The 23,891-nt window shown below is 48.7% G+C and overlaps 1 protein-coding gene across 1 annotated transcript; it reads right to left on the reverse strand.

The window, feature by feature from the left end:
• Positions 1-379: 379 nt before the first annotated feature.
• Positions 380-23,323, reverse strand: ERBB3 (erb-b2 receptor tyrosine kinase 3). Its single transcript, XM_066258450.1, has 28 exons — positions 23,095-23,323; positions 19,613-19,764; positions 18,888-19,074; positions 17,035-17,160; positions 16,357-16,422; positions 16,070-16,188; positions 15,817-15,958; positions 15,276-15,389; positions 15,054-15,174; positions 11,222-11,295; positions 10,463-10,553; positions 9,996-10,201; positions 9,663-9,792; positions 9,366-9,456; positions 9,011-9,165; positions 8,574-8,627; positions 8,077-8,218; positions 7,200-7,319; positions 7,006-7,104; positions 6,632-6,817; positions 6,323-6,478; positions 5,311-5,386; positions 4,989-5,135; positions 4,780-4,877; positions 4,506-4,694; positions 3,092-3,163; positions 2,150-2,444; positions 380-2,050 (listed from the first exon to the last, which is right to left on the reverse strand). The coding sequence occupies exons 1-28, from the start codon at positions 23,174-23,176 to the stop codon at positions 1,527-1,529; spliced, it is 4,014 nt and encodes a 1,337-aa protein (XP_066114547.1). The 5' UTR covers positions 23,177-23,323; the 3' UTR covers positions 380-1,526.
• Positions 23,324-23,891: the final 568 nt, after the last annotated feature.

Raw genomic sequence — 23,891 nt, forward strand, 5'->3', positions numbered from 1 at the left:
GGATTATCCATTTACAGCCTCCCTGTCTAGAGGCCGGACTCCTACTGAAGGTGGCACTATTGTTCCAACAATAGGCTTTGATGACCCCCAAGTGTTCACGGAGACGTTTTTGAGAATTATGAAACATATGGGAATTTAAGTATTCCACCTCTCCGTAGGCTTTTACTAACGTCCCCAAACTTTTTGTTATTCCCAGTTGGATGCCTTGTAGAGGTTCCTCATAAAACCTTGAAAAGGACTGTGCATTATTAGGCTTCTGAAGGGGATACAAGTAGTAGGACTGTGAGAAAACAGAAAGCAGGGGGAAAAGGTAGCTCTGTTCTGAGGAGCTATGGGGTGGTCAACCTCACTAAAGGTTTTTATCTGATAGACAAAAGGCTGAAAAACTTTGGCATTTTTATTGAGACAAAAAATAAAAAAAAAATTTTTAATAAAAAAATTTTCAGTGATAGAACGTATACCTCCAGTTTCCCATTCAGAGGACCAGAGGTCTGAAGACGGATTCTCTTTCTATCCCAATCAGTTTTCCACTACTGGGTGAGAACAGCTCCCAAAGGTGGCTCTTAGGACCCTTGTGAAATGTTCCTTGGGTAAGAAGTGGAGATCATTTACAGCACATGTAGGTTATGGTTTACACAAAGATGTCCCAGTATTCTTCCTTCTGACTACCTCCTTCCTGAGATGAGAAGCCTGGGTGGAGGAGGCTGTGGTTGTTGGGGTTAGACTTAACTCAGTGTAAAAACAAGAAGACTATGCCCCTTACGAGGGTTCAGACTTGTATCAATTCTTTCAGACCTTACAGTAAGAGCACATGCATTGGAAGATCTTGAATCTTCTACCTGCCACTTATAATTTACTTCTCCAAAGGCTCAGTTCCTTATTTGTAAAATGGGATAAGACATAGCTCACAAATTGGTATAAGGATTAAGTGAGATAATGTAGGTCAAATTTAGCACGATACCTGGCACAAAAGTAAATGCTCAGGAATAATCGTTAATGTCTACTAAACTCTTTCTTCACAAGATTTTAAGCTTGCCATTCTTTCCAGGGAGTTAGTCATAGCCAAAATTTTACTCTCCCCTGCCAGGTTTTGCCCTTTTTCTCTGCCTTAGGAGTATGATGGGAAGCAAAGGCACACTTTCAAGCCGTCTCAACAACTTCGAGTCTGAGAGAAACGAACAGGATATGGGAATAATCATATGGATATGAGTTATGATAAGGGAATAATCCTTCATATCTCCAGGGAGTTCCCCTGAGAAAGTGGAGGAATGGGATTGGGAGAGCACACAAAACAGAGAAAACCTTTCCAGGGACTGGGAAAGAGAAGAAAGTGCACAGCTGGCTACATACCACCAGAACTCTGTGTCAGTGTTTAAAAGCCTCCAAAGGTTGAATGGAATTGTTCGGGACTGGGAGAAATGGGTCTGAGGTCTGTGAGGGAGAGGGACTAGGGAGAAGAGGGGTACCCACTAGAGGCATTAGCTGCCATCAAATAAATGCTTCCTGAGTACTTCAGGGAGCAGGGGTTATGTTCTCTGTACATTAGCCTTAGGGAAAAGTCTGCTATGCCAGTAATCTGGGTTATCAAAGGCAGAGTCAGTGGCTTCTAAACTCCGTAGAGTTTTGAGGCAGGTATAATGGACATGGGGAGCATGGTGTCTAGGCCCCTGGAAGGCTTTCATCTCTTCATAACCTTGCTCAGCTGCTGAGCAGGCCCCCATGGCTGCATAATCCCCCCCAGGACCTCCTCCACCACATCGCCTATTCATATATTCATAGTCCTCGTCTGGAGTTGTGCTAACAGTGGGCATAATGGGCACAGGATGGAGTGGGCAACTCTGTGTGCTGCCCAGGGAAGCACTGAGGTCTGATCCCACATCCATGTACTCATAACCCAGCTCCTCGAGGGAACTTGGCCTAGGGGGACGAGGTGGACTGTGCCTTCTCCTCCGGTTCATGTATTCATACTCCTCATCTTCATCTTCTTCAGTACCCAGGACAGAACTGAGACCCACAGAAGAAAGAGTGCCTTCACGCGAGGATGGAGTCCCTGGGGTTGAGAAAAGAGTCTTACTATATGGAGACCATCATGGTACTAGGCAGTGGGAGTGGGAAGAATCAGGCAGTGGGGCCGGGGGGAGTCAGGCACCTTTGAGGTGTACATCTGGCATGACATAACCATTGACATCCTCTTCCTCCAATCCTGGCGGGGACAGTGGGGTAACAGGAGTAAGCAGGCTGTGGCGCTGGGAATGGTAGGCACTGTCTTCACGTGGCTGTGGGCTCCGGCTCTGGCTTCTATACATTGACACCTTCTCCTGGAGCTCAGCCTCTGAACCTGTCACGGGGCCCTCTGATGACTCTGATACCAGGCGTCCCCGTGGCATTGGGTGCAGAGAGGCTGGACGGGGGCACCGTTCACTACTCCAACAAACTACAGACTCCTAAAGAAGAAAATAATATATAGTGATTTTCATAGACATGAAGGAAGTAGACTGGGTTGTCCAATGCCTTCTTTTTATTAGGACACTAATTAAAGCTCAAAGCTTTCTAAAGTCAATCACACTACCCTTATCAATCCTAAAACATCCTGTATCTCAGCAGCCTCTTAAAGAGGCAGACCTTGGCCTGACTTGTGGTGGCGCAGTGGATAAAGCATTGACCTGAGAACACTGAGGTCACCAGTTCAAAACCCTGGGCTTGCCTGTTCAAGGCACATATGGGAGTTGATGCTTTCTGCTCCTCCCCCTTCTCTCTCTCTCTCTCCGTCTCTCTTCTCTATTTCTAAAAAAGCAACTGAATAACATTTTTTTTCTTTAAAAGTTGGTGGGGTTTTTTTCAAGGACTTTATTAATTTTTCAGAGAGAGAGAGGGAAAGAGGAAGAGAGAGCGAGAGAGAGAGAAAGGGGAGGAGAGAAAGGGGAGGTCCAGGCAAGCCCAGGGTTTTGAACTGGCCACCTCAGTGTTCCCAGTCGACGCTTTATCCTCTGCACCACCACAGGTCAGGCTGAATAACATTTAAAATATATATATATTAAAAAAAAAATCCTATCTTAAAAAATAAATAAATAAATAAAGAGGCAGACCTTACCTGGCAAGCTTCCCCAAGATTACTCTGGTTCATAGGCATATATCCAGATGATGGACTTAAAAGGCTCTGGCTCTAGGATGAAAAAAGAAACAGGGATTTTTTTGTTTTGTTTTTTGTGGGGTTTTTTTTTGTGTTTTTTTTTTTTTGTATTTTTCTGAAGCTGGAAATGGGGAGAGACAGTCAGACAGACTCCCGCATGTGCCTGACCGGGATCCACCCGGCACGCCCACCAGGGGGCGATGCTCTTCCCCTCCGGGGCGTCGCTCTGCCGCGACCAGAGCCACTCTAGCGCCTGGGGCAGAGGCCAAGGAGCCATCCCCAGCGCCCAGGCCATCTTTGCTCCAATGGAGCCTTGGCCGCGGGAGGGGAAGAGAGAGACAGAAAGGAAGGAGGGGGGGTGGAGAAGCAAATGGGCGCTTCTCCTATGTGCCCTGGCCAGGAATTGAACCCGGGTCCCCCGCATGCCAGGCCGACGCTTTACCGCTGAGCCAATGTTTTTTGTTTTTGAGAGTACATTTATTAAAGCTGGGGACAGTGAAACTGGGATGGGCTTAGGATAGAAGAAACAACAGGAGAGAGATGAGGCAGTGCTGTTTTGGCTCTTTAAAAATGTTACAGGAAAGAAAAAGGCCTAGACAGGGCTGCTTTCGCTCACTAAGAAATAAAAGTCACAGGCCCTGGCCAGTTGGCTCAGTGGTAGAGTGTCGGCCTGGCGTGCGGAAGTCCCGGGTTCGATTCCTGGCCAGGGCACACAGGAGAAGCGCCCATCTGCTTTTCCACCCCTCCCCCTCTCCTTCCTCTCTGTCTCTCTCTTCCCCTCCCGCAGCGGATGCTCCACCCGGGCCCTGGGGATGGCTCCTTAGCCTCTGCCCCAGGCGCTAGAGTGGCTCTGTTCTCGACAGAGCGACGCCCCAGATGGGCAGAGCATCGCCCCTGGTGGGCGTGCCGGGTGGATCCCGGTCTGGCGCATGCGGGAGTCTGTCTGACTGCCTCCCCGTTTCCAGCTTCAGAAAAATACAAAAAAAAAAAAAAAAAAAAAAAGAAATAAAAGTGACAATGACAGAAGTGAGCCAAGATGGGGCTGCTGTTAACTCACTGAAAAGTCAGAGAAAAGGGGGCTTTGGGGACAGGTCCAGGGGGTTACCCCAGATGAGCTGCTGCTGCCCAGGGCTCCCCTGGTTACAAGTCTCATGAAGACCCTTAGAGTTTATGAGATGCACACCTGAGAGGGAAGAAAGGTGTGGACGTGCTCGCAGGAGGGACAGTGTACCAAAGAAAGAGTTTTAGACAAAGAGAGACATCTCAGTGTGGGTTGTTTGAGTAGTTAATCTGGGTTTCTGTACGGTTCATGAGGTCACAGATGTACAGAATGCTCAAGGTGCATAAAGTCTTGAGTAACTGAAAAGTGCCTTACCCCACGTGGCCGATTAAGTGTTCCAGCTGGCAAGCTGAGGGCAGAGCCCAGTGTTGTTGCCAGGTTATCCTCCTCTGCCTCCAAGTCCAGATCTAGGTCTAGTTCTGGCTCCAGCTCTACTTCCTCCAGTTCCTTGTTTGTCAGAGCAGGGGGCTCTGCCCCAGGGGGAATTCCAGGGCCACTCTCTCTCTGTAGGGACAGGTGATTGTTAAGGTAGATCCTGGTTCTAGCCAAATCCCCTTTGTTCTAAGTCTCGACACCTGCTACTCCTTACCTTTATGACCAGATACCGTGGTGGGTCTCGGGCCATCCTGGTGAACTCATTGGCTAGTTCTTTAAAGGTCGGGCGAATGTTCTCATCAATCATCCAACCTGGAGATAAGATTTGTAGGAAGTAGAGCCATAAGAGTAGAGTTGAGTAGAGTACAGTATAGAAGGGAGGAAGTCAGATTAGCAAATGGCTGGCATCATCAGGTAACTCACACTTGACCATAACCATGTAGACATCAATGGTACAGATCTGGGGCTGTGCCAACCGTTCCCCTTTCTCCAGCAGATCTGGTACTTCAGCCAATCGTAGCCCTGCATAGGGCTCTGCCCCAAAGGTCATCAACTCCCAAACTGTCACACCTGGCACAGGAAGACAAGACTAATTGACAAAATAGTATAAATAGGCATGAAGAAGGGAAGAGAGAACTTAATCTGATGAAGGCTCTGAGGACTTAAAGATTCTAAGGGGTCTCAAAAGGCAACTGTGGTATTTGGGCAGTGATGTTATGAAGGGTAGGTATTTAGATGAACTGACCGTAACTCCAGACGTCACTCTGGTGCGTGTATTTCCCAAAGTGGATACTCTCGAGAGCCATCCACTTAATTGGAGTCTGGGAGGATTAAAGACAAAGGTGTCTCAGTTGCTTCCACAAATTTTCTTAGCATTTCTAAATCCCACGTTGTCGCCTGACCATGCGGTATCGCAGTGGATAGAGCGTTGGACTGGGATGCGAAGGACCCAGGTTCAAGACCCCGAGGTCACCAGCTTGAGCGCAGGCTCATCTGGTTTGAGCAAAGCTCACCAGCTTGGACCCAAGGTCGCTGGCTTGACCAAGGGGTTACTCAGTCTGCTATAGCCCCACAGGCAAGGCACATATGAGAAAGCAATCAATGAACAACTAAGGTGTCACAAGGAAAAACTAATGACTGATGCTTCTCATCTCTCCGTTCCTGTCTGTTTATCCCTCTCTCTGACTCTCTCTCTCTCTCTCTCTGTAAAAAAAAAACCCAAAAAAAACCACCTTTAAATCCCACTGTACTTATATTTCTGGCATCTTCGTGGTCCTTGAACTCAGAATGCTGCATCTACCTGACCAGGCGGTGGTGAGTGGATAGAGCATCGGACTGGGATGCAGAAGGACCCAGGTTCGAGACCCCGAGGTCGCCAGCTTGAGTGCGGGCTCATCTGGTTTGAGCAAGGCTCACCAGCTTGGACCCAAGGTCGCTGGCTCCAGCAAGGGGTTACTCGGTCTGCTGAAGGCCCGCGGTCAAGGCACATGTGAGAAAGCAATCAATGAACAATTAAGGTGTTGCAACGCGCAATGAAAAACTAATGATTGATGCTTCTCATCTCTCTCCGTTCCTGTCTGTCTTTCCCTGTCTATCTCTGTCTCTGACTCACTCTCTGTCTCTGTAAAAAATAAATAAATAAAATTAAAAAAAAAAAGAGTGCTGCATCTGCTTGCCTTGGAAAGAGACTGCTGACTACTCCCTACAGCCATGCTTCACTCCAACCTACTTCCTTACCAGCCCTTTGTGTCACCTACCTTGGCCTCACTGTGTAGTAGCTGTTTATCATCAGGGGGCAGCAGGTCAGCCACTCCAAAATCTGCCACCTGAACCTGACTGGGTGACTTGAGTAGCACATTTCGGGCAGCTAGGTTCCTGTGCACCATACTATGCTCCTCAAGGTAGTACATACCCTATAGGAGAAGGAAGTCATCTCATGGTTGGGGGAATCGATCCTTGAGAACCAGAATCATCCCAAATCCTAAAGGCACCACTCCGAACTTCAACCTCCCTGCTGGCCCCCAGCCAGGCAGTCCCATCAGAGAACTCCTCCAGTCTCCTCTCACCTTGGCAATTTGTACTCCCCAATTGAGCAGCAGCTGTGGCCCCAGTGCCCCCCGGTGTTGTCTCACATGATCCAGCAGGGAACCCAGAGGCAAGTATTGAGTGACAAGCTGCAGAGATGACCCTGGGCACAGTCCTAGCAGCCGTACGATGTGAGCATGCTCTAAGCTGCCAATGGCCAGCATATGCTAAGAGACACAAGAGGGGTTATCCAAGGAACAAACAGGTTCACATATAACCAGACCAGGACCCCCTAACATTCCAGTATATCAACATGGCACAGAGTATCTGTTAACACAGGATCGTGCTTCCACACAACTGTATGGAACACTGACCACTTTCCTAGTGGCATACAGAAAACCCTTCCTTCACTTACATCTGTCACAGCTTGAAAACTTTGCCGTCCACTCTTATCCTCAATGACTTTAATGCACACTGGGATCTTTATTGATTCACCGTCAGGAATCCACACTCCCTGGAAAGTTTAAAGCAGGAGTCAGCCTAAGGTCATTCTCCCCAGTCTAGTCCTTTCCCCTCTCCCCAGATTTTCACTTTCCGTGGGTCACTCACTTTGTGCACAGTTCCGAAGATGCCTGAGCCAAGTACTTTAAGCTTTCTCAGCTCTGTCTCCTTGAAGATTCTGGCCAAGACTTTGTTAGCCTTCTCACTGGGATCCAGAGGTTCTATGCTCTGAGGAGCAGATAGGAAGGAAGTACTCAGTAAAGCCCACTCCCATCACCCACTCTAACTCCCTCCTCTTATGTGGTTACCAACAGCATCAGAGCTCCAGTGGTGGGAGCAGAAAAAGGAATTGTCTTTAGTTTTAGAAAGCACTGTAGGCATATTGGGGAATAACAGACCCCAGGAACTGAGGAAGTTGTGATCATGAGATTAGGAATTAAGAGGGCTGGGTTTTCTCTTTGATGGGGAAATAATAGAGAGACTTGGTAATACTATCACCTTGAGTACTTTTATAAAATTCTCTAGACTTCTCAAAGCGCTTTCCCATGCATCGTTTCCTTTCACCCTTACAGCCATCCTATAAGGATGAATGTTATAGTTTCCTTTGCACACATTCATAAACTGAGGCCCAGAAGGAAAGTAACTTCTTCAAAGTCAAGTGGCAAATTAATGGCAAAATCAGGAGGAAAATGGGTGCCTCCCATCTCTTTGGCCAGAGTTCTTTCTAGTGGATCATACTATCTTCTCCTTGAAAAAAAAAAAAAGAGAGAGATCAAATCTCTGGGGAAGGAGGAAGCTCTTAAGACTGATGGCAGTCCTTGCCAGATTGCTCAGTTGGTTAGAGTGTCATCCCCATATACCAAGGTTGCAGGTTCAATCCAGTCCAATAAATGTAAAAAGAAGAAACAAACAGATATTTCTTTCTCTCTAAAAATAAGAAAAGTAATAGTGTAGGGTACCTTTCTAGAGTAAGCTAGACACTCACCTCACCCCGTTCCAAGTAGCGCCTCATAGCCCTCTTATTCTGAATCCGCCGTCCACGCCAGTAGAGAATAGTGCTTCCCAGGATCACGAAAATCACTACCAATCCTGCTACCACGGCCAAAGCCACTGCCAGATGCGTTTTGCTGTGGAAGAGAGAAAGCTGGTATTACCCTGGATCCACACTTCCCTTACAAATGTCATCTATACCTGTACTAAAAGGTATGGTGCAGATCCAGGGAAAGCAGTTAGCATCCACATATACTATGTCCTTAAGTACTAAAAGGGTTAACCTAAATCTGGACCTCCTGAGGCTGCAGCAAGTTAATTTTAAAAAAGAAAGGCCAGAAATCTGGATTCTTCTGTCCTGAGTCCAGTGACAGTGTATTGTATATAGAAGGCCAGAATGAGTAGACTCAACTGTTCCCAGCAGACAACTGCCCTCTCCCTAGCTTCTTTCCTAAATATCCCCAACTTCTTAAGTCTCTAAGCCCATCATACCTGATCAGTGGCTGTGTTTGGCCTAAACAATCTTGTAGATCTGGTCCCTTACACCTGGAGAAGAAAGTCACCTCCTTTAAGTGGGAGCTGGAGAATCCCATGGGAGGCTCAATTCTAACAGGTACATCATTTTAGACCCTACCATAGTGTCCCATCCTGAAGCCCAAGCGTATCCCTAGATATGGCCTCCATCTCTAGCTTGCCCACCCTCTCTGAGTCCCTCTACGGAACAAAACGCCCAAGTTAAGATGTTATTCCAGGTTCCCCAAATTGTGGTGTAATTTTGTGCTGTTATTGAGTATCCCTTTCTCCAATCCATAACTTAGAGTGATTCTTAAATCACAGTTCTTTCTGCTCCCTTCACCCTCTTCTCTCCCCTTAGTTCTGTGCTCCTCCCCCTCCCCCTGACCCCCTCTTCTTAACATCCCATCACTGACCCCTGGGTGCAGTTCTCATGGCAGGGCCGACATTCATTCTGAGCATCTGGGAACTTGTAGATGGGGCCTTTGGCACCGAGGACTCCATAGGGGCAGCTACTCACACAGTGGGGCCCATCTCGAAAATGTGAACACTGGGCACAAGCATCAGAGCCCTGTGCAGAAAAGGTCAGAAAAAGTGGGGTCCCAAGGTCAATTCCATACCTCCCAGCAAGGACCAACCCAGCCATTCAGGATCTCCATCCACAAACCCTAGCATTATTTAGCCTCCCTGTGTTGCTGGCCCTGAGGCCAGCATTGTCTCTAGTGTTGTCCGCTCTCTCTCCCTTAAAAGATTCTGGTGCTGCTACTGTACCGAGCCATTGCATGTGGCAGTGCCCTCCATGGGTTGGCATTCTGGGTGGCAGGAGAAGCATTCAGCTTCATGGGCAAACTCACGAGGCTCCCTGAAATGAGCAAAGGGGGTAATGATGGGGGGCAGTCACTTCTAAGTCCTGACCTTTATACCCTGATCCCCAACCACAAGGCCTCTCACTCATTCCCACCAAAACATATGCATAAAGTTGTCCAAGGGCTTTCAGGTGCCTCCTGAACAGCTCCATCTCAGGCCCATCCCCCCACCCCTTCTTGACTCTGTCTCTCCTCACCGTACCCATTTAGAAAGTTGCAATGGGTCACACAGACACCTCCCCGGCTGTAGTTCTGACAGGATAGACACTGACCAGGGCCTGGACCCCAGCATCCCCCAGAGCACAGCGGGTCACACACTTTGCCCTCTGCCACTGGAAAGGAAGGGGTAGGTCAGGAGGAATCTGAGGTTTCCCAACAAGCCCTCTCCTGAACACCTCCTCATTACCACTTCCAGGCTAATATCCTTCTCTCCCTGGCTCCATCCCTCATCCCTATTCCCAGTCCAGGGCAGAACATTCCTTATACCCCTCTCCTTGACTTCCTCTTCCCCCACCAAGTGGGCCCTTTCCCTCACCACAGTCTCTGCGGGGCCGATTATGCTTGATGTCTAGTCTCTCTTCCAAAGGTCCTCGGAGCAGCCTGGTCCAGTTAAGAGAATGGTGGTAGCAGAGCTGCCGATTGGCGCTTATGTAGATACGCCCAGCACTAATTTCTTTCAAGGATTGGAAACCCAGAGAAGTTATATTCAAGTTCTTCATGATCAACAGTGAGAAGCCCCGGCTGAAAACAAAGATACAGGATAAGAGGGAAAATGACAAAAGGGAAATTTACCATGCAGTGGACTCATTTTCATTCGACAATTTGCTCTAGGGTCATCAGACACACTGAAAGAGACTCCTCCTCCTTTCGCCTTTTCCTCATCAGTCTCAGACCATTTGGGTCTACTATATAAGAAAATGTCTTCCTTGTATTTCACTCAAGAATGTCTAAGAAACAGGATTCATTACCTGGAGATACTATCACCTCCACACCCCTACTCACTTGTAAAGGCTTCTGCCCCCAATGGTTGTCAGGTTGGAAAAGACACTGAAGTTTTGCATGTGGGGAGGCCAGGACTGAATGTTCAAGTAACCTAAGGGGTTGGAAAGAGGTATATGAACAGGGAGCCTTCTTCCCTTACTGTCTTTCAGGTTCTCCTGGTCCTTCCTGGTCTTTTTGTTTGTTTAATTTTAAGTGAGAGGAAGGGAGATAGACAGATTCTCACATGCACCCTGACTGGGATCCACCCAGCGGCCTCAGTGGCCCCAGCGGCTGATGCTCGCAACGGGCTATTTTTAGTTCCTGAGGTGGAGGCTCCACGGAGCTATCCTCAGCGCCGGGGGCCAACTCACTCTAATCGATCAAGCCATGGCTGTGGGAGGGAAGAGAGAGGACTGGTGATGGAGAAGCAGATGGTTGCTTCTGTGTGCCCTGACTGGGAATTGAACCCAGGACTTGCACACACTGGGTCGACAGTCTACCACTGAGCGAACTGGCCAAGGGCTATTTTGTTTTCTAATTGATTTTTTTAGAGAGAGGAAGGAAAAGAAACAGACAGAAACTTCGATCTCTTTCTTTACGTGCCCTGCTCAGGGATCAAACCAACAACGTATATGCATCAGGATGATCCTCTAACCAACTAAGCTATCCAGCAAGGGTCCTTCCTCTGTTCCTTGAGACATTTTCTTAAATGGTTACACTGCATTTATGACAGTGGTTGATTTACTCTTCTCAGAAAAGGCAGCTTCTTCTCCCACTCACCAGTGATCTCCCGTACTGTTTGGAAGACATTGAGCTTCTCAGGATCCAGGGCAGGGATCTTGTGCCAGGGGTCTCTGGAGAACGGTAAAAACCAGTCAATAAGGTAGAGTTATAGCCCAATAGTAATGAGTGCTCAGCCTCAGATTTTCGTTTCTTTTTCTTTTTTAAATTGAATTTACTGGGGTGACACTGGCTAACATAATTCTACAATGCATCTCTGAACACTGTACTGTGTATTCACTTCACCAAGCCAGCATTCCTTCTTCACCATTTATTCCAACTGTACCCTTCTCCACCTCCCCTACCTCCCCCAGAACTTAGTTTCTAAAAGCCATTCTCCACTAAAAGGAAACAGAGCTCCTTAGAGAAATGGCTGGGGCAAGAGAAATACAATGATAGCCTACAGCATCTTGTAGGAAAAAGTAAGCAAGTGCTCAAATAAGGAAGAGTCCAAGCTCAAAGAACACAGGAGCCAGCTTGAAGTGGTGGTCCCCAAAGGCCAGATCGGGGACAACTGAACACAAAAATAATGATTGTAAAAGATTATAAATCACTAAATAAAACAAATAACAAAGATCAGATAGATAAATAGAAAGGGAAGAGTTTTGTTCTGTTTATTTTTAATTTATTCATTTTAGAGGAGAGAGACAAAGAGAGAGAGACAGAAAGGGGCAGGAAGTATCAACTCCCATATGTGCCCTGACCAGGCAAGCCCAGGGTTTCAAACCCATGACCTCAGTGTTCCAGGCCAACATTTTATCTACTGCGCCACCATAGGCCAGGTTTAGTTTTTTTTTTTTTAATTAAAAAAAAAAAAATTAAGGCCCTGGCCGGTTGGCTCAGCGGTAGAGCGTCGGCCTAGCGTGCGGAGGACCCGGGTTCGATTCCCGGCCAGGGCACACAGGAGAAGCGCCCATTTGCTTCTCCACCCCTCCGCCGCGCCTTCCTCTCTGTCTCTCTCTTCCCCTCCCGCAGCCAAGGCTCCACTGGGGCAAAGATGGCCCGGGCGCTAGGGATGGCTCTGTGGCCTCTGCCTCAGGCGCTAGAGTGGCTCTGGTCGCAACATGGCGACGCCCAGGATGGGCAGAGCGTCGCCCCATGGTGGGCGTGCGGGTGGATCCCGGTCGGGCGCATGCAGGAGTCTGTCTGACTGTCTCTCTGTTTCCAGCTTCAGAAAAATGCAAAAACAAACAAACAAACAAACAAATTAGATATTGATTTTTTTTTTTTTCCTGAAGTTAGAAGCGGTGAGGCAGAGAGACAGACTCCCGCATGCACCCGATCAGGATCCACCCGGTATGCCCACTAGGGGCCATGCTCTGCTTATCTGGGCCGTTGCTCCATTGCAACTGAAGCCATTCTAGCACTTGAGGCAGAGGCCATGGAGCTGTCCTCAGCACCCAGGCCAACTTTTGCTCCAGTGGAGCCTTGGCTGCAGGAGGGGAAGAGAGAGAGAGAGAGAGAGAGAGAGAGAGAGAGAGAGAGGAGAGGGGGAAGGATGGAAAAGCAAATGGGCGCTTTTCCTGTGTGCCCTGACCGGGAATCAAACCTGGGACTTCCACACACTGGGCCGACGCTCTACCACTGAGCCAACGGGCCAGGGCCTAGACTTAATGATTTTTTTATTTAAAAAAATTTTTTTTAATTTATTGCTTTGAGAGAGAAACATCAGTTTGTTATTCTGCTTATTTATGTATTCATTGGTTGTTTCTTGTATGTGCCATGACCAGGGATTGAACCTGCAACTTTGGCATATTGGGACCATGCTCTAACCAACTGAGCTACCCGACCAGGACAGGAAAACTCTTCCTAACTTAACAAATAAATGCAGAAGGAATAATGGAATTAAATAATAATCACCCAGCAATTCACATTATAAAAATTAATTCCAGCAAAATCTCCCCACAAGATACTTATTAATTAACTGCAAAGGGAAAAATAGTAACTTTGCAGTAGAAAAACCTGGCAGATACCACCTTAACCAAGTGACCAGAGATGATATCACCAGTGATAGGACAAATCAGCATCATGTGACTACTTGATATGATGTACTGAGAATACACTTGTAATATTTGTATAAAAAATATATAACTTGACCAGGAATGCAAAGTGTAGGGAATATAGGCCATAGTATTATATTATAACAATGTATGGTGCTAAATCGGTACCAGAAATATCAGGGAGAATACTTTGTAATTGAAAAAGTAAAAAACGCCTGACTGGGCGGTGACGCAGTGGATAGAGTGTCGGACTGTGATGTGGAGGACCCAGGTTTGAGACCCCAAGGTTGCCAGCTTGAGCATGGGCTCATCTGGTTTGAGCAAAGCTCAACAGCTTGGACCCAAGGTCGCTGGCTCGAGCAAGGGATTACTCGGTCTGCTGAAGGCCCGCGGTCAAGGCACATATGAAAAAGCAATCAATGAACAACTAAGGTGTCCTAATGAAAAACTGATGATTGATGCTTCTCATCTCTCTCCGTTCCTATCTGTCCCTATCTATCCCTCTCTCTGTCTCTGTAAAAAAAATAAAATAAAATAAAAAAGTAAAAAAAAAGCATAACTTGACTCTAAGTATAAGGAACCATTACACAAAGCCAAACTAAGGGATATTCTACCAGTTACCTGACCTGTACTCATCAATAATATCAATGTTTTAAACTGTTATAGATTAAAGGAGACTAAAGAAATATAACAACTGAATATATAATGTGTGATTCAGGACATACTTAGTAAGATGAATGGAATCTGAATAAAGTCTGTAGATTAGATAGCATTTTGTATCAATGCTAATTTCCTTATTCAAATCATTATTTTGTGGTTATGTATAAGAAACTGCTCTTGTTTTTAAGAAAACACACTGAAATGTAACAGGTAAGGGGGGAGAATCATATCTAGATGTTTAACCCTCATGTGGTTCAGAAAAACAAGAGCATTTATTGTGGGTGTGGGTGTGAGTAAAAAGAAAGAAAAAGAATAAAGCATGTAGTATAATGTTAACATTTGGGGGATCTTAATAGTGTATAGGAGATCTTAATCATTTTTGCAACCTAGTGGAAGTCTAAAATTCTGTCAGAAGAAAATAAGAAAACAGGTGGCCCTGGCCTGGTAGCTCAGTTGGTCAAAGCATCATCCCTAAGTACAAACATTGCTGGTTCAATCCTCAGTCAAGGAACATACAGGAATTAATTGATGTTCCTCTCTCTCTCTCTCTCTCTTTCTCTCTTGCTAAAACCAATAAATAAAAATAAAAATAAATTTAAAAAAGAAAGAAAATAGGCGGCTCTAATGTTCCACACACTCTTTTCAAGTGCTGCCCTGTGGATTAGATAGTCTTTGCTCTTCATCGCCCCCTGGTGGGCGCCGCCGTCCCCTGGTGGGCGTGCCGGGTGGATCCCGGTCGGGCACATGCGGGAGTCTGTCTGACTGTCTCTCCCTGTTTCCAGCTTCAGAAAAATACAAAAAAAAAAAAAAAAAAAAAAAGAAAGTCCTTGCTCTTTGTGGCTCCACTCTAAGGTACAGAATTAGGGGAAACAGCCAGCAGATTTTATCTAAATTTAAGGACGAACTTGTAGAAAACTTTAAGGAGGATTACAACATTCCTGTCCTTTGCCTCTCAGCTACATGATATCGTACTGCTTAGGGATATGTCTGAATGAGACTCAAGCCCTGGGTGGGACGGTGAGTTAATAAGCATTGTCAGGTCCTTTGTGATTTCTAAGATCTTATGACTTAGATTCCTAATCAGCTTCACATATGAAGGGTTGAGCCAATGCAATGAACTGTGACGAGATGGATAGGGTGGAGGATCAGGCAGGGAAAGCAGAATCTCTAACCCATTGAGACCAGTGATGAGAAAGTCCAGGTTGCCCAGGATCTTGGTGCAGTTCACAAATCCATCAATGTTGCTAGAGTCTACAGTCTGGAAGCGGCTCCCAGAACCTGTCCCCTCACAGGCTGCAAACAAAAAAAGCAGCTCAGTTGGTGTTGGGGTAAGGGGTTGAGTAGCCTCCGGATAAACGATGTCCCTTCACCAACTCCTTATCGTTCCTACTTACCTTTGGGGCACAGACCCCCACAAGGTTCACATATCTTGAGTCCATTTTTATCTACTTCCATCTTGTCAGAAGGACAGGCCCTGACACAAGATGTCTGATCCACCACAAAGTTATCTAGGAAAAATGAGGGTACCCTTAGAGATAAGGGAGGAACACTGCCAACTACCAACTGACCCTTGGTCCCTCCTGCCCTGCACTGGATTTGCCCCAACCCACCACCTAAGGTCCCTTAGGTGCCATCCTATGGTTTAGGAAGGCCCTCTGTTCTTTGTTGTTTCAGGGAGCAAAACTAGGAGCAGTTGCTGGAAGTCACAGGGAACTACATAAGGGGATAGGACGTGAGGGTCCTTCACTGGGGGTGGTTGATGATCACAACCGTCTACGGCCATACCACCCTGAACGCGCCCGATCTCGTCTGATGATCACAACCATTTGCCCTCTAAGGCCCCTCCTTACCACCCAACTTGAACCCTTTTGCCTCCTAAAATTTTGTCTAAAATTCTGGCTCCATTATCATTATTTCTTCCTTGCAGATACTTACGGGGACAACTGGCTACACAAACTCCTCCATACTGATACTTGGTGTGAGGGTTGGGCTCCAGCTGGAAAGTTAGCTTGTTGTACACAAGAGGCTGTGGACACTTGCGTACACAGGCTCCACTGTCATTGAACAGTCGGCAGGCCTAAGAACATAGCAGATTTATAAAACTCATTTGCATTATGTACCCCTACTTCCCCCGCAAAGCCCACATCCCCACTTCAGAACCCAGGCAGATGGTGCTGACAGTACATACAAAGCAGTCGGTGTCCTGAGGGCCCAAACAGCCACCTGCACACTCATCATGGCAGCACTGGTTCGGGTTGGGCCCAAAGCAATGACCATTACACTGAGGGGCACAGATGGTCTTGGTCACTATAGAAAGAGAGAAAGCACAGCTGTCAGGATTAAGACTATATTCTGGGGCCACTGCTCACCTCCTGCCCTCCAGGCTCATCCCTACACCCAGCAGGGAAACGGGCCGAGGTGTGCAAGGATAGGAATGTGTATGAATTTGAAGTTTGTAAAGGGAAGTAAACCTACATGTCTGGCAGTCTTCTGGTCCAGGACCCCAGCAGTGCCCATTGCAGACCTCGTGACAGGGGGAACCTAATTGGGAAGGAAAGAAACACAAGAGACCATCAAGAGAAAGAAATGCCTGCTGGAGTCAACAGGGTGTGATGTCAGCACAAAGGCACCCGAGTCCCAGGAAGCTAAGAGCCAGGAAAGTGCCCCTCCTTGCCCATGGGCAGGGCTCACGGGAAGCTGTCAACAAGGGGTGGAGCCACACCCCCACACCACCTACAGGTCTGATAAAGGGGAGGGTCCCTAGCCAGCTCAGCCCCAGGCCCAACCCAGGAACTTGGTTCCTCCTGGTAGAATTATATGCACGTGAGTGGACTGGCAGCAGCAGATTACAGTCAGGGATAGGTAGGTTCTAAGGCAAAGGGAGCTTGTAGTACAAAGCAAAACAGATGTGGAGTCCAAGTATCTGGCTTCCCCACTTAGTATACAGAGTGTCTGGTACCTTCCTTGAAATACGGCTTCTGCTGCTTGGATCCTAGGGGACTGACTTGCTCCCTACTGGCAGGCTCCTTGGATCTAGGGCCTGCGGTGTTTGATCAGGGTAGCGGAGGGTTCGGATTAGGGATAACAGTGATAGGAAAAGAGTCACTCTGGTTTGGTGGGGGAAGGGGAACAGTTTTGATCATGGCCACTCACAGCTTCTGCCATTGTCCTTCACCACTATCTCAGCTCGTGGGTCCCTCACGATGTCCTTCCAGTCAATTGTGTCCATGTGACAAAGTTTATCGTTCTTCTCAATATAAACTCCCCCTGACAAAATCTCTGAGGTGGGGAAGAAAAGTGATACAGTTAGGTCTATAGCAAGCGTTCTTTCCCCTAAATCTCCACCAGTTCAAAAGCCCCGCTGACCCCATGAAACTCAGGAGCAGGGGAAATGGGGCAGACATATATGTCCAATTGTATCCAAAGTGCAGAGAAGGCTTGCCGTGTAAGATAAAGGAGGAGCCAGGCTGAAAGAAACTCCTGCCTCCTCAGACACCTGTCCAGATCCGGTTTAGCCAGTGGGGGAGGGAAAGAAAAAGAAAAGAAGATTCCTGACTCACCCTCCCTTCCCCTGCCTTAACATACCTGTGTTTTCCAATTGACTGGGAAAGAGAGAAGGAGAAGGTGGCCAAGTGATATTTAACCCCTATACTCCTTCAGTTTGTGGAGAACTGAGACAGGGTGGGGAGGGTAGAATTTTAATTCGTGGGTACACTGTAATTTTTTTAAAAATTTTTTTATTCATTTTTAGAGAGGACAGAGAGAGGGAGAGAAAGGAAAGAGAGACAGAGAGAGAGAGAAGGGGGGAGGAGCTGGAAGCATCAACTCCCATATGTGCCTTGACCAAGCAAGCCCAGGGTTTTGAACCGGCGACCTCAGCATTTCCAGGTCAACACTTTATCCACTGCGCCACCACAGGTCAGGCAGGTACACTGTACTTTGAAGTTAGAGGGGTGTGGTTAACAGATCCAGCTCCAAATCCTGCCTCACCAGGACATATAAGGTCCCTCCCCTTCGGGTAGAGGCCACCAGCTCCCTACTGAGCCCCCTATATTTTAAGAACAAGTGGACCTGTATATTAAATCGGTCAAAGTGGTGGGCAACTTAAAAGGGGCACTTAGGAGTGAGCAGTCTTGGATCATCCTCAGGGAGTCACCTTCCAGCAAGTTGGCTGAGAGGCAAGATTAAAAATAATCATCAGGCTTGACCCATGGTGGCACAGTGGATAACGCGTCAACCTGGAACACTGAGGTTACTGGTTCTAAACCCTGAGCTTGCTCAGTCAAAGCACATACAAGAAGCAACTATGAGTCAATGCTTTCCTCTGCTCTCCTTCTCTCTCTTTCCTCTCTCTAAAAAATCAATAAAAATCTTTTTAAAAGCCTGACCTGTGGTGGTGCAGTGGATAAAGCGTCGACCTGGAAATGCTGAAGTCGCCGGTTCGAAACCCTGGGCTTGCCCGGTCAAGGCACATATGGGAGTTGATGCTTCCAGCTCCTCCCCCTTCTCTCTCTCTGCCTCTCTCTATCCCTCTCTCTCTCCTCCTTAAAAAAGTGAATTAAAAAAAATCTTAAAAAAAAAAAAAAGAATGGCCTGACCAGGTGGTGTTGCAGTGGATAGACCATCAGACTGGGATGCAGAGGACCCAGGTTCGAGACCCCGAGGTCTCCAGCTTGAGCGCAAGCTCATCTGGTTTGAGCGCAGGCTCATCTGGTTTGAGCACAGGCTCATCTGATTAGAGCAAAAGCTCACCAGCTTGGACCCAAGGTCACTGGCTGGAGCAGGGGGTTACTCGGTCTGCTGAAGGCCCATGGTCAAGGCACATATGAGAAAGCAATCAATAAACAACTAAGGTGTCGCAATGAAAAACTGATGATTGATGCTTCTCATCTCTCTCCGTTCCTGTCTGTCTGTCCCTGTCTATCCCTCTCTCTGACTCTCTCTCTGTCCCTGTAAGAAAAAAAAAGAAGAAAAAATCTAAAAAAAAAGAATGATCAGGAACTGACCAGTGAGCTGAGTCAAGCGGAGCTGGCGCAGAGCATGGCTGGAGTTGGTGTTATAGTTCAACATGACAAAGATGGCAAACTTCCCATCATAGACCTGGGTCCCTCGCACCACGCGTAGATTGGGCAGTGGCAGTGTAGAGAACTCATTCATAGCCACGAGGACATAGCCGGTCACTTCTCGAATCCACTGTGATAGAGCAGATGGTGTCAGTGACAGAGAAGAGACAGCAAAAAATCTCAATCCCCTCTTCCTCCATAAGGCATTAAGGAATCCCTAACTCCTCCGATTCCTATTTTGGAGTAGTGAGTAGCTGTGTCACACTTCTGCCAGTGAAAACAGGCAGCAGAAATTATCTAGGAATTATAGTCTCCTAACCTTTTCTCAGAATTCCTCATTTCAGGAGAACCCTTGCTTAGTCCCTTACCCGTTCCCCCAGGTGCCTCTCGGTCCTCATGTTTCTCTCTACGTTAGTCTCAGGTGAAGAACATCACCTTTCCCCATCCTTGGCCCCTTCTCAAGGCCAAGCCCTGTGTAGCCCTGGTAACAGAGGCTAAAACATAGGTCCCAGATTCCTGTCATTGTCCCCATAAACACACAAATTTGCATCTTAAGAACTTTCAAGTCTTAGGAAGGCAAGCTCCAGCAGAGGGTAGCCCTGAGGAAGGGAAGGAGTCCTCTGGAGAGGGCAAGGCGGAGCAGGTGGAAGGAGGCCAGGCACTCTTACCTGCAGGAAGGAGAGGTCAGCGTTATGTCCTGTGAGCACAATCTCGAGGTTCCCCATCACCACTTCACACTTCTCGTAGAGCTTGTACAGTGTCTGGTACTGGTTTTCAGCATCGCCAGTCACACTCAGACCATTCAGAGTCCCGGGACACACTGTTCAAATGGAGGTAAGGGTGGCAGAAGGCTGGACACAAGTTTTTAGCCCCATTCCCCAAGACCACCCCCTTGGTTGCCCTTTCCAGTGATATTCAACAGGATCAGAAGGCGTAGAACCCTCAGCCCTAGAGACAGACATGAAGGCCTATGTTGGTCTAAGAGCCTGAACTTTCTTTTCTCAGAATCCCCTAACCATCTATCTCCTTCCCTGGAAAGGAAGATTAAAAGGTTTCTTTTTTCCACCAGACCACCTCTCTGCCTTGTTCAGATCCTAGAGGGTTAATCAAGGGGGGTGTAGAGTTTTCCCCCCTCCTTGGAAAGAAGTTAGGAAAGGACACAACTTGGTTACCCTCCTCTTCCCTCCCCCTCCACCAGGGCACTGACTTCTCTACACCATGCTGCCTCTTTCTAGGTCCTGGAATAAATATCTCTTTGGGACTAGCACACAGCCCCTATTGTGTCCACTGAGGGTGGGATGGGGGCAGTGCCTGGGGCCACAGTCCAGCCTACAATGAGGCGATTCTATATGGGAGGAGGGGGCTGCCCCACCCTGTCCCCAGACACCCTGTTCTCAGCAGCAACCCCCTCCACTGGGCTCAGACAAGTGATCTCACTAGAGAGGGGAGCTCTGGTGGTGGTGGTGGGGTCAATGAGAGCTTTGTCTTTAAAGTTGCTAGATAAAGAGCTGGTCACCTACCCCTGCCCCCTTCCTAAACTCTGGCTTCCCTTCTCACTCCCAACACACTCCAGCCCTCTCAGCATCACACTTTGCAGCCAAAAGTGTTCTTCAGCAAATGCAAAGTCCTGGAGAGAAACAGCAGCAGACTCCCCCCATTCAAAGCCTGCCGTCCTGTTTCATTGTTAGAAGATTCATTAATAAAAAGTCAACATGGCGATCCTTACTGACATTAGGTAGAGCCTAGAGACTCAAGGTCCATGAGGCCTGTTGGTCTTAGAAGATCACTTTACTTTGTAAATATGTAGTACATAGAAACTACAGGAAATCTTGATCCTGAAGCCCTATCCCTATCTCTTTCTTCTGGCTCAGCAAGACAAGGGTGGGGGTGGGGGTGGGGGTGCCACCTGTTCCCGCCACCGTTCCCTGAGGCAGTAGCAGCTTTAGTGGGAGGAAGGAGTAGGAATGGAGGGAGAGAAGTTAGTGAGGCCCCAACCCCTCCTCCTAGAGCTACCTTTACTCAGACCACTTCACCTTTGGGGGCACCTACTCCCTATCACTCCCCACAAAGGGAAGCAGGTAGATAAAGAGGGGCAAACAGGCCAGCAGCTCCCAGAGGAACCTGGGAAGTCTAGGGTCCTTGGGCTGAAAAGAGACTAGGAAGGTTAGTCATTTCTAGAATAGCCCCACCCCAACCCCCTTCCTGGCAGGACACCCCCCTCTTCCAAGTCAAGGCACCAACCCTTCTCTCCAGATAAGGGAGGAGCCAAGATTTCTGCACAGGGAAGTAGGGTGTGTGTGCGTGTGTGCACTCACCTGTGCAATACACATACAGAAGAACATGTATATAGCTCCTCTGCTGGACCTGAAATCTATATTGGTTCTTTCCTTGGGTCTCTTTATTAGGTAGTATTTCAAGTGGCCCTATCCATCCCACCTGCCCATTGTGCAGACTTTGTGTCTATGCTTGGAAGTCTACAGTGTTAGAGGTCCCAGTACCCTGCCACCCAGAGGATAAAGTCCATTCTACATAAACAGGGAGCAAAGGGCCTGGGCGAGAAGAGAGTATGAACACCTTTGAGGAGGAACCAGAGACTTTGGGGGAGGGGAATTTTAAAAATCCCTTCACTACTCAGGGACCAGGGGCATAGGGATGGGTACTGTCACAGGGCTTCCTCTGGTAGTGGGCACTGGGGTGGGTTACAGCAAGAACCTCCAGCCCTTCCTCAACCAAAGGCCTCCTCTCCAATATCCCCCACCCCCATCACAACCAGGACAAAGGGGCTATAGAAGGACTGAGACAGGCCGGATGCCCAGAGGCTGCAGGATCCAGATAAAGGGTAAAAAGATCCAACCATGCCTGCCCCCTAGCTCCGTCAGGGAAGGTGGCCAGGATCTGAGACTCCTGGGTTGCTGGTTGAAGATTCCAGGGGTCTGGAAAGAACAGTGGTAGTCACTCTACTCTGTCCCTCCTACTCTAGTCCCCAGGCCCCCCGCCCTCCACCAGCTGGGAGTGTTCACATCTCAAGACCCAGGGTCTAAATTTAGGCCAGCAACTGTGGGAGAAGCACAGGTGTTTCTCCCACTCTCACTCTGGGGAAGGGGCCCTGGATGTGCCAAACCCCAAGCTGAGGTCTGGGGGGAGGGGAAATCAACAGGATTCCTCCAATGCAAGCAACACCAGCACCCCTCAGGTGGCCTTGGTTTTAGGGTTACCCCAAAGGGGTGGGCTCAGTTGGCATGGGAGTGGGAGAAACAGAAGAGCAATCTGACTCCTCTAGACTCCCAGAGACAGACAATAAACAGAATGAGGGTGAGGGAGAAGCTGAGTTTAGAAAAGACTACCCAGGACATAGGCTCAGAAGGCAGGGGACTGACACCCTGTTAGCCCTCAGGTTTGGGAAAGAAGAGTGATAAACAGTCTGGAAATCCTTGACCCTACAGCTTCTAGCTCAGGGCCTTGTACCTAGTAGATGCTCAATAAATGTTGGTTGATTTGATCTGGGTCTTGACAGAGAGAGGCTGGTGAACCAGCCAGCTTTATAATTTTAAGGAAAAGAGGACGGTGATCCTCTGCATGGTCTTTCCCCTGATATCACCTGGACTTGACTCACTGGTTAATCTCAGCCCTCCATAGGGCAGGCTTCCTCACGGAAGAGGAGGTGCTGCTCTAGTTTTCCGAATACTGGAGAACAACAACACCCTCCAGCCCTTCCATAGCTCCGCCCTGTCCGCAAAACAACAAAATTGGAGGTTGATAAAAACCTAGGGGGCAGGTTGGGAGCAAACTGCGTTTCCACCTTTTCCCAAGATCTCCACCTCTAATCATCTTACGTTTACAGAATGGAGATAGCAGCTCCCCTCTCTGCAGGGCCCCCCAGAAGTGTAAACTGGTTTGGCATCAACCTTATCCCGAGACGCAAATCAGCGAGTCCACGACGCACTGGGAGGAGGTGGTGTGGGAGTGGGTGGTCCAGGAATGCCGTCCCCACAGGGACCACGCTGAGAACCCGAGCCTGACGGTGGTCCCAGCAGACCCGGGGTCAGCACCCAAGCCTCGCGCTGCTCGATCTCCAGGCGCTACCCCAGGACTCCGCGCACTCGGTTCTGGCCCCAGATTCCGATCCGTCCGGTGCTCTCGCGCCGCTTACCTGACTGCGAGTTGCCCACCTCGGAGCCCCGGGCCAGGCTGAGAAGGAAGCCCAGCACCTGCAGAGCCCCTTTCGCCCTCATGACTCCAAGTGGACCGTGAGCGGAGCCCAGCCGAATCCGGCCCAGTGGGGCCCCCGGACTAAGACATCGAAACGGAGCCACCTGAATCCCCCGGCTAACTGGCAGAGGAGTTGCAAAGTGCAACCGAAGCCGGAGCCAGAGTCCGGGGCGGGACGCAGGGGGTGGGGGTGGGGGGGTGGGTGTGTGTCTGAGGGAGGGAAGGAAGGAGGGCGGGGGAGCCCAGGGGGAGGGGGTGAGTCACGGCCGCGCCCCCGCGGGCGCGAGGCTGGAGGGCTGCGAGAGCCGCCGCCTACCGCCAGCGCCCCACGCCCGGCACCCCGCAGCTGGGCCAAACGGGTACGGGTCGAGGAGAGTTTCCCCCGAATTTTTCTTCAGGAGCTGGAGTAAGGAGAGGTCAAGATTCCAAACGCCCCCAAATGCCTGCTCGGGGGGTAAGGTAATGGGGGTGGGGAGAGCGCGCTAAAGCCCGGCCCCCTGAAAGTTGGCCGCGCCCATTAACCAAATCACTCAACTCCCCTAGCCGGTTGGGTCACTTGGGGGATTGATTTTTCTCTGAATGTGAATGCTTCTGTTTTTGAGGAGGGAGTTCTCACGCTCAGGACACCTCGATTTCCCCCGGAAACCCCTCCGAACCCCATAACTCATCTACCCTGCCGAGGAACCCGAGCCCCAAGGCCGCGTGAAATTGCACTGTCTCCTACCGTTTCCTCCTCCA

This window comes from Saccopteryx bilineata, chromosome 2 (assembly GCF_036850765.1).
Source record: "Saccopteryx bilineata isolate mSacBil1 chromosome 2, mSacBil1_pri_phased_curated, whole genome shotgun sequence".
Taxonomy (NCBI): domain Eukaryota; kingdom Metazoa; phylum Chordata; class Mammalia; order Chiroptera; family Emballonuridae; genus Saccopteryx; species Saccopteryx bilineata.

Coding starts and splice junctions, on each gene's coding strand:
- ERBB3 (XM_066258450.1), bottom strand. CDS start 23,176: ATGAGGGCGAAAGGGGCTCTGCAGGTGCTGGGCTTCCTTCTCAGCCTG. Junction 16,423..17,034: donor GAAGGACAATGGCAGAAGCT/GTGAGTGGCCAT, acceptor CTTCCCAATTAG/GTTCCCCCTGTCACGAGGTC. Junction 9,166..9,365: donor CTGCCACATGCAATGGCTCG/GTACAGTAGCAG, acceptor TTTTCTGCACAG/GGCTCTGATGCTTGTGCCCA.